This window comes from Myotis myotis, unplaced genomic scaffold (assembly GCF_014108235.1).
Source record: "Myotis myotis isolate mMyoMyo1 unplaced genomic scaffold, mMyoMyo1.p scaffold_m19_p_13, whole genome shotgun sequence".
NCBI classification, from domain to species: domain Eukaryota; kingdom Metazoa; phylum Chordata; class Mammalia; order Chiroptera; family Vespertilionidae; genus Myotis; species Myotis myotis.
This window is the reverse complement of record NW_023416317.1, coordinates 13,294,221-13,307,005: the sequence shown is the minus strand read 5'-3', so window position 1 is coordinate 13,307,005 and position 12,785 is coordinate 13,294,221. Positions and strand designations below refer to the sequence as shown.

At 44.8% G+C, this 12,785-nt stretch overlaps 1 protein-coding gene across 13 annotated transcripts in view; it reads left to right on the top strand.

Annotated features, from left to right (window-relative positions):
- PXK (PX domain containing serine/threonine kinase like) overlaps window positions 1–12,785 on the top strand; it is a 74,532-nt gene that overhangs the window by 42,508 nt on the left and 19,239 nt on the right. For all 13 annotated transcript variants that reach the window (XM_036331746.1, XM_036331745.1, XM_036331744.1 and 10 more), the window contains 9 exons: window positions 156–233; window positions 1,065–1,138; window positions 1,703–1,777; window positions 4,479–4,583; window positions 5,594–5,695; window positions 7,275–7,436; window positions 7,846–7,963; window positions 9,220–9,298; window positions 11,673–11,721. In XM_036331746.1, the coding sequence (XP_036187639.1) occupies window positions 156–233; window positions 1,065–1,138; window positions 1,703–1,777; window positions 4,479–4,583; window positions 5,594–5,695; window positions 7,275–7,436; window positions 7,846–7,963; window positions 9,220–9,298; window positions 11,673–11,721 (842 nt within the window). The remainder of the gene's footprint in view (window positions 1–155; window positions 234–1,064; window positions 1,139–1,702; window positions 1,778–4,478; window positions 4,584–5,593; window positions 5,696–7,274; window positions 7,437–7,845; window positions 7,964–9,219; window positions 9,299–11,672; window positions 11,722–12,785) is intronic.

The following is a 12,785-nucleotide window of genomic DNA, read 5'->3' as shown; positions in this document are numbered from 1 at the left end:
CATGTAGTCTCTGTGTGTGTTTGTGCGTGTCTGTGTGTGTAATTAAGTTTATTAAGAAGGTCATAGACTATAAGACTTTCATTTGCAAGGATATCTTAAGCATATGGTACTTTCCTGATATGTTTGACTAATGAGTTTCTAAAATGTCTTTGCAGAGATCGCCTTACAACAGGTTTCCATGTTCTTCCGATCCGAACCAAAGTGGGAGGTAGTAGAACCATTGAAAGACATAGGTGAGAAACTGGCATGCCCGTTCCGTTAAAAAGACACATCCAGTACTGGGTTCTTTGTCATGCTTCCATGTATGTATCCCAAGAGAGCTCTTAAATGCAGGTGGTTTCTTTTTCTTTTTGCTTCCCTATTGCTTGAGGATGCAGTCCGTAACTCTTACTACTTAGTGAATCTTGGTTCAAGCCCTATCTGAGGATTTTGATGGAAGTAACATCTCTTCAGCACAGTTTAATCACTCATTCCTCATCTTTTTTTTTTAATTTTGTTATTGCTTAAAGTATTACAAAGAATATTACGTATGTCTCCTTTTTCCCCCCCTTGACATTCCCCTGGCCTCCCCTACCCCCTCATTCCTCATCTTTCTTTTCCACTAAATTTAAACTGAAGTGCTGTTTTCCTGTTTCTGTGAATAGAGTAATTTCTTTGCTGTTTTTTTTAGTGCAGTCTTTACCATGTCAACATTACCAAATGGTGGTTTGATTTGTGCCTATATAGCTATGGATAATGTTGTGAAGCTTAATTTTTATTAATTACTCAGTCAGCCGAAACCGGTTTGGCTCAGGGGATGGAGCGTCGGCCTGCGGACTGAAGGGTCCCGGGTTCGATTCCGGTCAAGGGCATGTACCTTGGTTGCGGGCACATCCCCGGTGGGAGGTGTGCAGGAGGCAGCTGATCGGTGTTTCTCTCTCATTGGTGTTTCTGACTCTCTATCTCTCTCCCTTCCTCCTGTAAAAAATCAATAAAATATATTTTTTAAAAAAAATTAGTCAATGAAATGCATCAATTGGCACAAAAATTTTGTAGCTATAAACACATTTCTGCTTTTATGGCAGGTTGGAGAATAAGGAAGAAATATTTCTTGATGAAGATTAAAAATCAGCCAAAGGAACGGCTAGTGTTAAGCTGGGTAAGCTGGTTTTTTATGTCAGCCTCACTTCAGGGATCTTAGATGGGTTCATGAAAGCAGATATGGACAAGAGGAATATGAAATTATTTTGTGCTCCTGAGTGATGTTATAAAGGCCTCATCAGTCCCACATCAAAAGGAGCGTCATTTTAAGTCACTTTGCTTATACATTTGCTTATTTGGATGTGATTATATTTGATCAACTAATAAACATTTGGAAAGAAAGAGGAATAGTTTTCTGGAACCATTTGGGGTTGGCAGTTCTGCAGTTTGTTTTAAAGAAAGTACTTGGACATTACTTGGTCATCTCTCACTTTGGGAGTTCTAGTGATACATGTGGTTAATGGAACTGTAAGGTTACAATTAAGTTTTGCTTTTTATAGGTTTGTATTCTCTCTCTCAGAAAAGCCTTGAGGCAGCAAGACTTAGGTGGTTTTCATCTTTGGTTAACATTCATATATTTGGACAAACAAAAAAGAGAGAAAGAATAAGGAATAAGAATAAGGAATTTTTCTTTTTTTTATGACTAAAGGCAGCACCTTGACATTTCTTTCCATGTTTTTAGGCTGACCTTGGCCCTGACAAATATCTGTCAGATAAAGATTTTCAGTGTCTGATCAAACTTCTGCCTTCCTGTTTGGTGAGTACAAGTCCTTCTATTCTTGGTGCTGATGACATAGTCGCAGTATTTTCTGTGGACGGAAGGTGCTGGACATACTCGAACAAATGGAGAGTTGTACTGGATTTCAGTTCAGACAAGTTGTTCCATAGAACACCTACGGCCAGTCCCATCGATTGGGGGCCACACAAGTGGCTAATACACAATTCTGATCCAAGGCATTCGATGGGAAGAACCACATCAGTATATTTCAGAATAGATGCAGGATGTCTTCAGGAAAAGATTGACCTGGCCAGGAAATTGAGTTAGTGTTGATGCTCTTTATCTGTGGTCTGCACGAGGATGTGGGGCCCTAGAGGGAGTCAGTCATGGCCTGAGCAGTGACGCTGACCTGTCCAATCTGTTGGCAAGTTTGTTTTTGAAGATAGAGTGTCTTGTCAAGCTAGCAAAACCAGGCTGTGAATGAGGTGTGATGTGAAGCCAAGAAAAATGCTGTGGTCTTTGAGTTTGATTAATTGTGTGACACAGGCTGGCAGCGCTCAATTCTAAATTTCTTTTAATGGATGTGCTTTTTAAAAAGAAGGTAGTGCAATCAAGTGATACATACTAATTACAGAAAAGTCAGAAAACACAGATAAGCAAAAAAAGAAAAAGGAAACTTATTCCTATTTTCAACTAACCAGAAATGTTACTTTTCTAGAATGAATATATATATATATATACACATATATATTCTATAAAGATTTAAAACCTGATTTTGATTTTTTTTGTTCATAGTATACCTTGAACATCTTTTATTGTCAAAAATATAGCATAATATCATTATTACTGGCTGCATAGAATTAGCATTGGCTATACCTCAGTTTACTCAGTGAATCTAGATATTTGGATCACCTCCAGTTTTTTCCTCTTAAAAAAAATCCACAGTGAACAATTCTAGTTGAATGTTTGTATCCATCCTTAATTATTTTCTTAAGATAAATAACTAGAATTAATTAATAAGTAATTATAGGGAGATATTTTGAGACTATAAATATCCCATTCTTTATCAAACCCACTAATTGTAGAATTCATTGAGATTTTCTAACCCTATTATTCTTCTTATATTTATTAGTTGGCATTATATTGTAAGGAAGAGCTTCCTCTTGTACCCCCTCCTTTTTAAAATATATTTTTATTGATTTCTGAGTGGAAGGGAGAAGAGAGAGATGGAAACATCAATGATGAGAGAGAATCATTGATCAGCTGCCTCCTGCACACCCCCTACTGGGGATGGAGTCCACAACCCCGGTATGTGCCCTGACCTGGAATTGAACTGTGACCTCCTGGTTCATAGGTTGAGGCTCAACCACTGAGCCATGCCGGCCGGCCATTGTCCCTTTTTTATTTAAATCTTTAGAGATCAAGGGTTTTTATTTATCCTTTGGGTTTCTTTTTGGGGTGAGGAAATACTCTAAAATTAGAGTGTGTGATAGTTGCACAACTCTGAATATACTGAAACTATTGAACTGTACACTTTAAATAGGAGAATTGGGCCGAAACCGGTTTGGCTCAGTGGATATCGGCCTGCGGACTGAAAGGTCCCAGGTTCGATTCCGGTCACGGGCATGTACCTGGGTTGCGGGCACATCCCCAGGGAGGTGTGCAGGAGGCAGCTGATCAATGTTTCTAACTCTCTCTCTCTCTCCCTTCCTCTCTGTAAAAAATCAACAAAATATTAAAACACACACACACACACACACACACACACACACAAAACCCAAAACAAAAAAAATAAAAATAAAAAATAAATAGGAGAATTGGAATGCTATGTGAATTATATTTCAGTAAAGCTATTAAAATGTCACCAGCAACCATTTTTATGTGATGGTCAAGAGAAACTTAATCAATTACCATATTTTCCTGGGCACACCCTTTCACCCCTCAACCCACTTGACCCCTGATCTCCAAATCTTTGCATAGCTCAGCTCCCTTGCATTTACATTTTCATGGTACTTTTTTGAACTAATGGACATTGTAACACCTGGAGCCAGCTGGTTCATGTAACCAAAATTTTAGCTCATGTGAATACTTTCCTTTCAGTCATTAATAATTTGTCTCACTCCCCACCCCACTTGGCTGACGTCAGTCCCCATCTCAAGAGGACACTGTGAGTCATCACAATGTGTATTTCAGGAGAAGGACAGGAAGATTCATGCTAGCTGCTTTGGGAAATGACCAAGTTCCCCAGAATGCTGCTTCTGCGTGTTTCTGCTGTCATGCCCCCTGGCTGGACACATGCAGCAGTGTGGAATGTTGGGTAAAGCTGTGAATGAGGACACGTTTATCCTGTTTCCACTTGGCTGTCCTAACGTTTGGCCGTATTCTTTACCAGTTTATAGAGGCAGAATATTAAAATCACTATTCCAGAATTCAGACTTTCCATCCCACTTTTGCTTGAACTATGAGAACATGTATATCAAAGCAGATGCCTTCCCTGTGAAGCTTAGCATGTCAGTTACCCACTTCCTTTCGCCCTTACTGTTTATGTTCCTTCTCCATCTACAGAATGATGTACGGGTTGCTCATCTGAAAACTGGGAAATGCCATGTGTTCGGGGAATTCCCTCACATTTGTATGCAATGAGCCACCGAGATGGTCCTAGACGCTGCATAACCAGCCCCTGGTGTGAAAGGACCCACATGCCGATGCAAATAACTGACTTTCCTTTTTGTTTTGGCAGCACCCTTACATCTACCGGGTCACCTTTGCCACAGCTAACGAGTCCTCGGCACTGCTCATTAGGATGTTTAATGAAAAAGGCACTTTGAAGGACCTGATCTACAAGGTACTTTTAGTACAAGTTTATGGTCGGAAATAAGTTTTCAAGTCCCTTTAGAACCTGTTATGGAGACTCTATCCCTAAGGTTCAGAGGCTGAGGGTGTTATTTTAATTTTATTTGGAATTTATTTTGATTCTAATAATAAAAATTATCCAGTTTGGTTAAAAAGCATTCCTTTCCCCACATGAGGGAAGGTTTAATGATTATGACCATTCCATTAGGTTAGTTTTAAAGTTGTGTCTTTCATTTAACAAAGCAATATCAAACTATCTCAAAGTTGGGGAGAAATTTTTTATTTTTTAAAAAATTTATTTATTTATTTTTTAATTTGTCCTGCATTATACACTGCCTACATTTACACATCATGGTCTAGCTGAGAGTCATAATTCACGTAACAGCGAAACTCATTTGCCAAGGTCCGGGTGTGCTTTGGAATAAATTTGCAAGTCTTCACACCAAGAAGTTTTGTTGCCTCTTCCTCCATGACAGCACCTTCCACCTTCCCCAGCAGCCGCGGTCACTTCCTTAGCAAGGCGCAAAGCAGTTTCCTGACTGTACCAAAACTGGCTCAATTGCCAATTCTCTTCTATTCTCCCAACACTGTATTTGTCATCCCCACCTGGGTAGGCACATTGCTTCTTCTCAGCATAGAATTCCTGGAGAGCTGCTAAGGCGTGGGAAGAAAGCTGGGGGACATCGTCATCTTCCAAGTCACTCATTTCACAAACTATAACCGCCACGCGTGCGCAGTCGGAAAATTTTTTAAATAATCGTGAAACATTCTCACAGTATATACGACTTGGGCGTCAGCTAAGGCCAAGACAGGCACATCTTCACTGGACTAGAGAGGGGACGAGACCCAGGTCAGCCTCTTTCGACCCCCTGCGCGGACCGCTGTACTTTAAAACCCACCTCCTGCACCCTGCACCCCCTGCCGAGCCTGCCTGTGGGGAGCCTGCGAGCAGACGGCCGCTCCGCTGCTGCTCTCTCACGTGCTCTTTGTTTTTCTCCAAAGTCAAAACCAAAAGAGCCCTTCCTGAAAAAGTACTGCAACCCTAAGAAGATTCAAGGCCTCGAACTCCAGCAAATAAAAACATATGGGCGGCAGATACTAGAGGTAAGAGGTGTTTAATTTTTAAGTTGCATTGGAATTTCACCCAGCATTCCAGTATTCTTTTTAAAAATATATATTTTTATTGATTTTTTAGAAAGAGAGGAAAGGAGAGAGATAGAAACATTGATGAGAGAGAAACATCATCGATCGGCTGCCTCCTGCATGCCCCCCACTGGGGATTAAGCCCAAAACCCCGGGCATGTGCCCTGACCTCTTGGTTCATGGATGGAGGCTTAACCACTGAGCCACTCCGGTCGGGCATGGGAAGTTCTTAAGCAATTTCCAAAATAGTTCAAGTTGTCTGGTTGTTTATAAACTGATGGCATTGCCATATTTTATCCCAAAAAGCAATATTTGAGACAAAGACTAATTTAGAGCTACAAAATTCCAAAAAGCTTCGCTGCTGGAATCTTGTCTGACTTTTAAGAACTTACCTATGTGGGCACCAACCTTTGTGTTATTTTGGTTGATCTTTATCTGTGTGCCAAGATTTTTTTAAAAATGTTTTTATTGATTTCAGAGAGAGAGAGAGAGAGAAGCATCATTGATGAGAGAATTGTAGATTGGCTGCCCCCTGCATGCCCCCTACTGGGGATCAAGCCCACATCCCGAGCATGTGCCCTGATCGGGAATCGAACCTCAACCTCCTGGTTCAAAGGTTGACACTCAACCACTGAGTCACGCTGGCTGAGCTGTGCCAAGATTCTTGATTTTGTTATAGCATGTATATAACCATGTGGCTCCCTTACACAAGTGTAATTAGCATGAAAAGCCTTTCCCACATCCCATCAGAGCAGTGTTCTCCAAGCTCTTTGATTGTGCAATCCTATCAGCAAATACAGTTTAAGCATAACTCCCTAGTGTTGTATATATTTAACTATTATATTCATGTACTACTATTAACATACTTTGTACATTATACTTTAAGAATGAGATTAGAAACAAGACAAATAGAGACATTGTAATAGTTTTTTTATTTCTCAATCGGTTGTCCTGGGCACCTTTACTACTAGGCGAGCCTCTGTTATTAAGTAGCAGCTGAGAAGGTTGTTTCATTGTGTGAGAGTCTGTCATGTGCTTCTGTTAATGAGCAGCCAAGTGTATTCTAAGGTGAGATTGGACCAGAGATGCTTCCCATTCAGCCCCTTTTCCTGAACAACTGGCCGGAGCACTGACTCGCTAGCTTTACTCCTCTAGGAGGAGGGTCCAGACTCTGCCCTGAAGGGGGCTTGGCCTGTTGGGATGAGAAAGTGCTTAAATAGAGGCCTTTGGCAGAAAGCTGTAACCCCAGACAGACGCAGCTCTTCTCTGTTCTCTGGACGCGAGGGGCGTGGCATTGCACCTCACAGCTGGAAAGCACTCACAGCTGGAAAGCACTCACAGCTGGAAAGCACTCACAGCTGGAAAGCACTCACAGCTGCTTCCCCGGAGAAGTGGATGGAGGGGGCAGTTTTCTCTAGGAATCTCCCCAGCAACGGGTTAGACTTTGTGTCAAAATATATTGACTTAAAAAGCAAAGTTGAACCTATCTTATATCTGAAGGAGTTGGGGGAAAATGTAACCTGTACATATTTTGTAAAAGGTGCTCAAGTTTCTACATGACAAGGGATTCCCTTATGGGCACCTGCACGCCTCCAATGTGATGCTGGACGGGGACACTTGTCGGCTGCTGGACCTTGAGAATTCCTTATTGGGCCTTCCCTCCTTCTACCGGTCTTACTTCTCACAATTCAGGAAAATCAATGTAAGTTGCTGAAAGTAATGAAACAGCAGGTGTTCTGAGGTAGAAATGATCCCCATGGCCAGACCCCCTGACCTGCCCATGTAAGAAAGATGCATGAAGCGGTGCAAGGTGCCTGTGGCCTGTTCCCCCCACAGAGCACTGCTGTATCTCCAAGAGGCTGAGCTGAAGCAGTAGGTGGGACAAGGAGGGGCAAGGATCCCTGATTGGAAGACCATGGAGGGCGGGACCGAGACCTTTGGTCAGAGCAATGCCTTATGAGCTTTCACAGGCTTTGGAGTTGCGTCTTCACTACCCACCAGGAGTGGAGTCCCCCTGGGCCTTGTTTCTCAGGGGGAGCCGAGGGCGGGGGCGCTGGGACTCACAAAGCCAAACTGAGCAGGGACATGCCGCTCCCTCTTTCCTTCCACAGACGTTGGAGAGTGTGGACGTGCACTGCTTTGGCCACTTACTGTATGAAATGACCTACGGACGGCCTCCGGACGCGGTGCCTGTAGACTCCTTCCCTCCGGCCCCGTCTATGGCTGTGGGTCAGTATGGGGTTGGGAGGGGTCTTCTGAGCCCTGGTCGTCTGCAGAGCTACTCACCCCCTTTCTAGAGTCCAGGAAAGACCCAGAGGAAGTTGTCATGCTCCACAGCCAGAAATTCTTATCCAATTTGAAAGCTAACCAGTTCCGAGTCATTTACTTACATGCTTTTCACTGAGATTTCAGATGGCTTGTCCATTTGTCAGGCTCTCTGAGTCAGGGGCATTTTTGTACCGGGCATTAGACTCTTGATAGCACGAGCATGTAAAGAGAGGTGTGGCCAGACTAAGTCTGATCTGGAGACAGAAGCCAGGATCGGGCTATTTGAAGCCATTCTTGAGGGCTCGGGCAGGTGTCAGAGGTCAGACCAGGGCTGGAGTGTACCCGCCAGGAACAGGGGAGCCATGGGCGGCTACCTGGGCAGTGGGAGCCTAGCAGGCCCAGAGCTAGGAAAGGCAGACAGGAAAGCAGACACTGGCAGTTGAATTCAGGAGCGCTCTCTCCCAGCATTACCTGAGGGGCTGAGGAGAGCTGGGGACCAGCAGAGGCAGCGTTAGGAAAGAGGGATGGAGGAGCCGATAAAGACTCACCAGGCATCCTCTCATCCCCCCCACAGCCCGCTCAGACCGCACTGCTGGAGCACAGAGGGGAGGGCAGGGTAGCTCCTGGACCACGGAGCCTCGAGGTGTGCGAGTCAGCCCTCCACCAACTGCTAGTTTTGTGATAAGTGAGTTGGTTCAGGACTCTTGCATCAGGAGAACAGGCGCTGAGACTGCTGTTGAGTCTGCACAGCTGAAACTGAACAGGGACCGAGTGGGAAAATCTGGCTGCTTGTTTATGTCAGCCAAGGTGTCGGGTGATGCGGCACCAGCAATCGGCATTTTGCTTGCTGGTTTTGATTAAAAGCAGGCAACCAGCAAAATGTCTTTCGAGCTCAGAGTTCTTACTTCTGTTTAGTGTTTACTTCTCTTTTCAGAGAGCAGTTTGAGGAATGATAGCGCGAGTCCTTCCTCCCATTGTCTTTGAAGCATATTGGGCTCTCGGTCAGCATGTGGTTTCTAAACCGCTCAGTTTGAGTCACCGGCAGCCAGTGCGGCCGGTATCCCCTCCCCACGTCCCCCATCTGTCTGCGAGGAGAGTTTTGACGCTGTCCCGATCAGCCTGCAGACAGTTGTTGCAAAGCGGTGTCAAACTTTTCATCACCCAGTGGTTTGCCAGCGTGTTCTGTGGAACTAAAGTGTGTATCTGTTCATTTCAAGTGGCCGTGTTGGAGTCTACGCTGTCTTGTGAAGCCTGTAAAAATGGCATGCCTACCGTCTCCCGGCTCTTACAGATGCCGTAAGTGAATCCCACGCCTTGGTTATGCGCATGACTGGGTGGACACCGACCACTAACCCAAGCGCCTGGTGCTCTAGCAAAGGCTCAGTTGTGGTCCTTGCTGACAGTCCCTTGCAGCATGATATCATGACCTTTTCTTGTGACCTCTGTGCTGCCTCAGGCTGACTGCTCTCCTTTGACACCCCCGTGTTCATGGCTCTCCCTGTTGGTGTTAGCATTGTGTGTGTGTCCGTGTGGCAACCCCCCACTTGGAGGGCCCCTCACACGGCTGTCCTTGAGGAGCCTGTTTCGGGCACCACTGGATCCCAGCGGTGGCTAGTTCACAAGCCACTGGCCTTGGGGTCAGCCCTCTGTGAGGAGGGCAGGGTGTCTCTGGCCGCCCGTCTACTTGTTTGTTCGTTTTCTCACTGGGTGATGTTTACTAAACATCTGACAGGGGCCAGGCACTGCCAGGGTGTACAGCTCAGAAGACATTCACTCTTACGCGGGGTGTGAATAGGTAATTAGGTTGAAATAGAGCTTCGGGCCTTTCCTTTAGGTACATTTTCTGTCCCTTTGTGGAGAGGCATGAGGGTGGTTAAGAAAGGTGTGTCACACCTGTAAGCCCTTCCTTGTTTCATCGTCCCCAGCTTTAATGAACATTCTCTCCCCCGCCCCCCCCTCAAAAGAGAAAAAAAAAAGAAGGGTGTGTCTGAGATTAGACGCACCTGGGGTGGACCCAGCCTCACCACTTCTACCTGGGTGACCTTGGGCACGTTCCCTAACCTCTGGAAACTCAGTTTCCTCATCTGTACAATGGGGATAATAATAGTCCCCATTTCACAGGGTTATTGGGAGGGTTTAATGAGACAATGCCCGGTACCGTGCCTGGCACTTAATAAGTGCTTATTAAATGTTAGTTGTGGTTACTATTGATTCAGCTTCTATTTTATGAGCATCACATGCCATGTGATACACCCAGTGTTTGGGTGCTTGGTCTGCGCCAGCTTGTTGTAAAAGGATCAAATGTGCTGAAGAAGCATTAATGGGAAACAGGCAGGGGACAGTGAGAGGTGCACACAGTGCTGAGTCCCAAGGGTAGCGGGAAGTTCAAGTTCTTTTTTAAAAAAATATATTTTATTGATTTTTTACAGAGAGGAAGGGAGAGGGATAGAGAGTTAGAAACATCAACCAGCTGCCTCCTGCACACCCCCTACTGGGAATGTGCCCGCAACCAAAGTACATGCCCTTGACCGGAATCGAACTTGGGACCCTTGAGTCCACAGGCTGACACTCTATCCACTGAGCCAAACTGGTCAGGACAAGTTCAAGTTCTTATAGTGAGTCTGCTAGAGCCCAGGCACCGTGCCAGGCCCTGGGGACACCGTGAGGAACAGCATCCTGTGTCCCTGTCCCGTGGATGTGACAGCCACCGTTAACAGTTTGAACATGGGGAAATAGATCCAGATAGGGAAGCAAAACAGTTCTCACTGGCTTTCAGGACAAAATGCATTTGTAGTTGGCAACAGCCTGTAACCATGTTAATTTACTTGGGTTTGTATTTCCTCCCATCCTCCAGTTCTAAAGTGAGTCAAATAGTATTCCCTTAGTTAAGTCTTTCTGCCCTGTGGGCTTCAGCCTTGAGAATGGCACTTGGGGAGGTGTGCGCTGTGTCCAGCTGAGCTGTGTTGTCTGGGAGTACATGGACCAGGGCCTTGGTGGGGAAAGGTTCGCCTGCCATCTCTCCTTGCCACATGGTTCCTGATATGAAAGGGGAACTGGTCAAGGAAAAGCCTCCCTCACAGACCTCCGGGTGCTGCCCAAACAACTTCCACTTTCCGACCTGTTTTAGCCAAAACAGTTCAGAATTCCTCAGGCTATAGTTTTTAATACATAGTTTTGAAGAGAGAGTAGATTTGCTCTAAAAGCTGCTATTTCTTTTTAAGAGAGCGAGAAACACTACTTTTCTTAGAAGAAAATGGTTTTCTCGTTAGATTCTAATCAGAACAATTCCTTTCTACTTAGTTGCATGTTTTTATGTTAATGAGTTCTAGAATAAATTTTATCTTCTGAGACTAAAGATAGGAGGGGGACAGTTATTTTATCTAGAAATACCTATTGCGTATATTAAGGTGTAAATTAATTTACTGTACAGCATGAAAGGGTTAACCTCCCGTACGCAGCTGACCCAGTGCCCTGGAAACGAGTGGGGGTTTCCCAAGGCTCCCTGGGTGCCCATAGATGTTTGGAGTGTGTTGATAAGCATGAAATGGTGGGTTGGGCCAGGCCTGGGGGATGTGGGACTTCGTGGCTACAGATGTCTCGTTCTGCTTTGATCATCTTCTGAGAGTGCACCTGTTTTAAGTAAGATTTTGTTTTTTCCTTCTCCGTACAGATTATTCAGTGATGTTTTACTAACCACTTCTGAAAAGCCACAGTTTAAGGTAAAGCAAATCATATCATGCTTTGGTTTATGACGTAAGTTGACTTTGAAAGTTAGCGCTTTTTTCATTAAAACAGAGAAGGCTAGTACTTACAATAAGGAAACTTTGAAAACAATCGAAATGTCCTACAATTAAGGAGTAATTTAATGATTCATACTGCATCTAGTTGATAAAGTATTTATATCTAGTAAAAGTGAAGTTTATTAAGACATCGCAGTAGCATGGAAAATGATTATTATTTGGGCCAAGGGGGGGAAGGATGTAAATACAGTTATAAAAAATGCCTGTCAGCCTGGAAGGGGGTGTCCTGGGAAGTGGTGCGTGTGCTGTGGAGCGAGGGGGGGCTTTGGAACCCCAAACACCAGGGTGATGCCTTGCTTTGCTTTTTAAATACCAGCCGTTTATCTAAGGAGGGTTTCTCAGCCACGGCATCTGACGTATTGGGCCACGTAGCCATTGTTATAGGGGCTGTCCTGTGCACTGTAGGATATTAAGCACCATCCCTGCCTGTAACCCTGGATGTGAGTCGTACCCCCCTGCGCCCCGCACACTGTGACTATCAAAAACGCCCCCCGCCCTGGCCAGGTTCCTCAGTTGGTGGGAGCGTCGTCCCGTACACCAAAAGGTTTCGGGTTAGATTCCTGGTCAGGGCACATACCTAGGTTGCCGGTTTGATCCCCAATCGAGGCACATATAGGAGGCAACTGATCAATGTCTCTCTCTCCCTCCCTCCCTCTCTCTCTCTAAAATCAATAAGCATATCCTTGGGTGAGGATAAAAACATGCCTGTGACATGCCAGATGTCCCCTGAAAGGGGAGGGGACAAAATCACCCCCACTGGAGAGCCACCTTTGGTCTGCATTTACTCAGTGTGTGGGGCTGATGGGTAATGCCGTTTACTGTCATTGGACAACAGACCATCTACGTGAACACCCAGTTTAGGGCCTGGCGTCCGCAGTGCTCACTGTTAGTGTTGTTTCAGGCAGTAGAATGAAGGGGAATTCTCCTCTCCCCTTTATAGTCCCCAAGAATATGTAATACTCTTATGATGAAATTAAATTTAG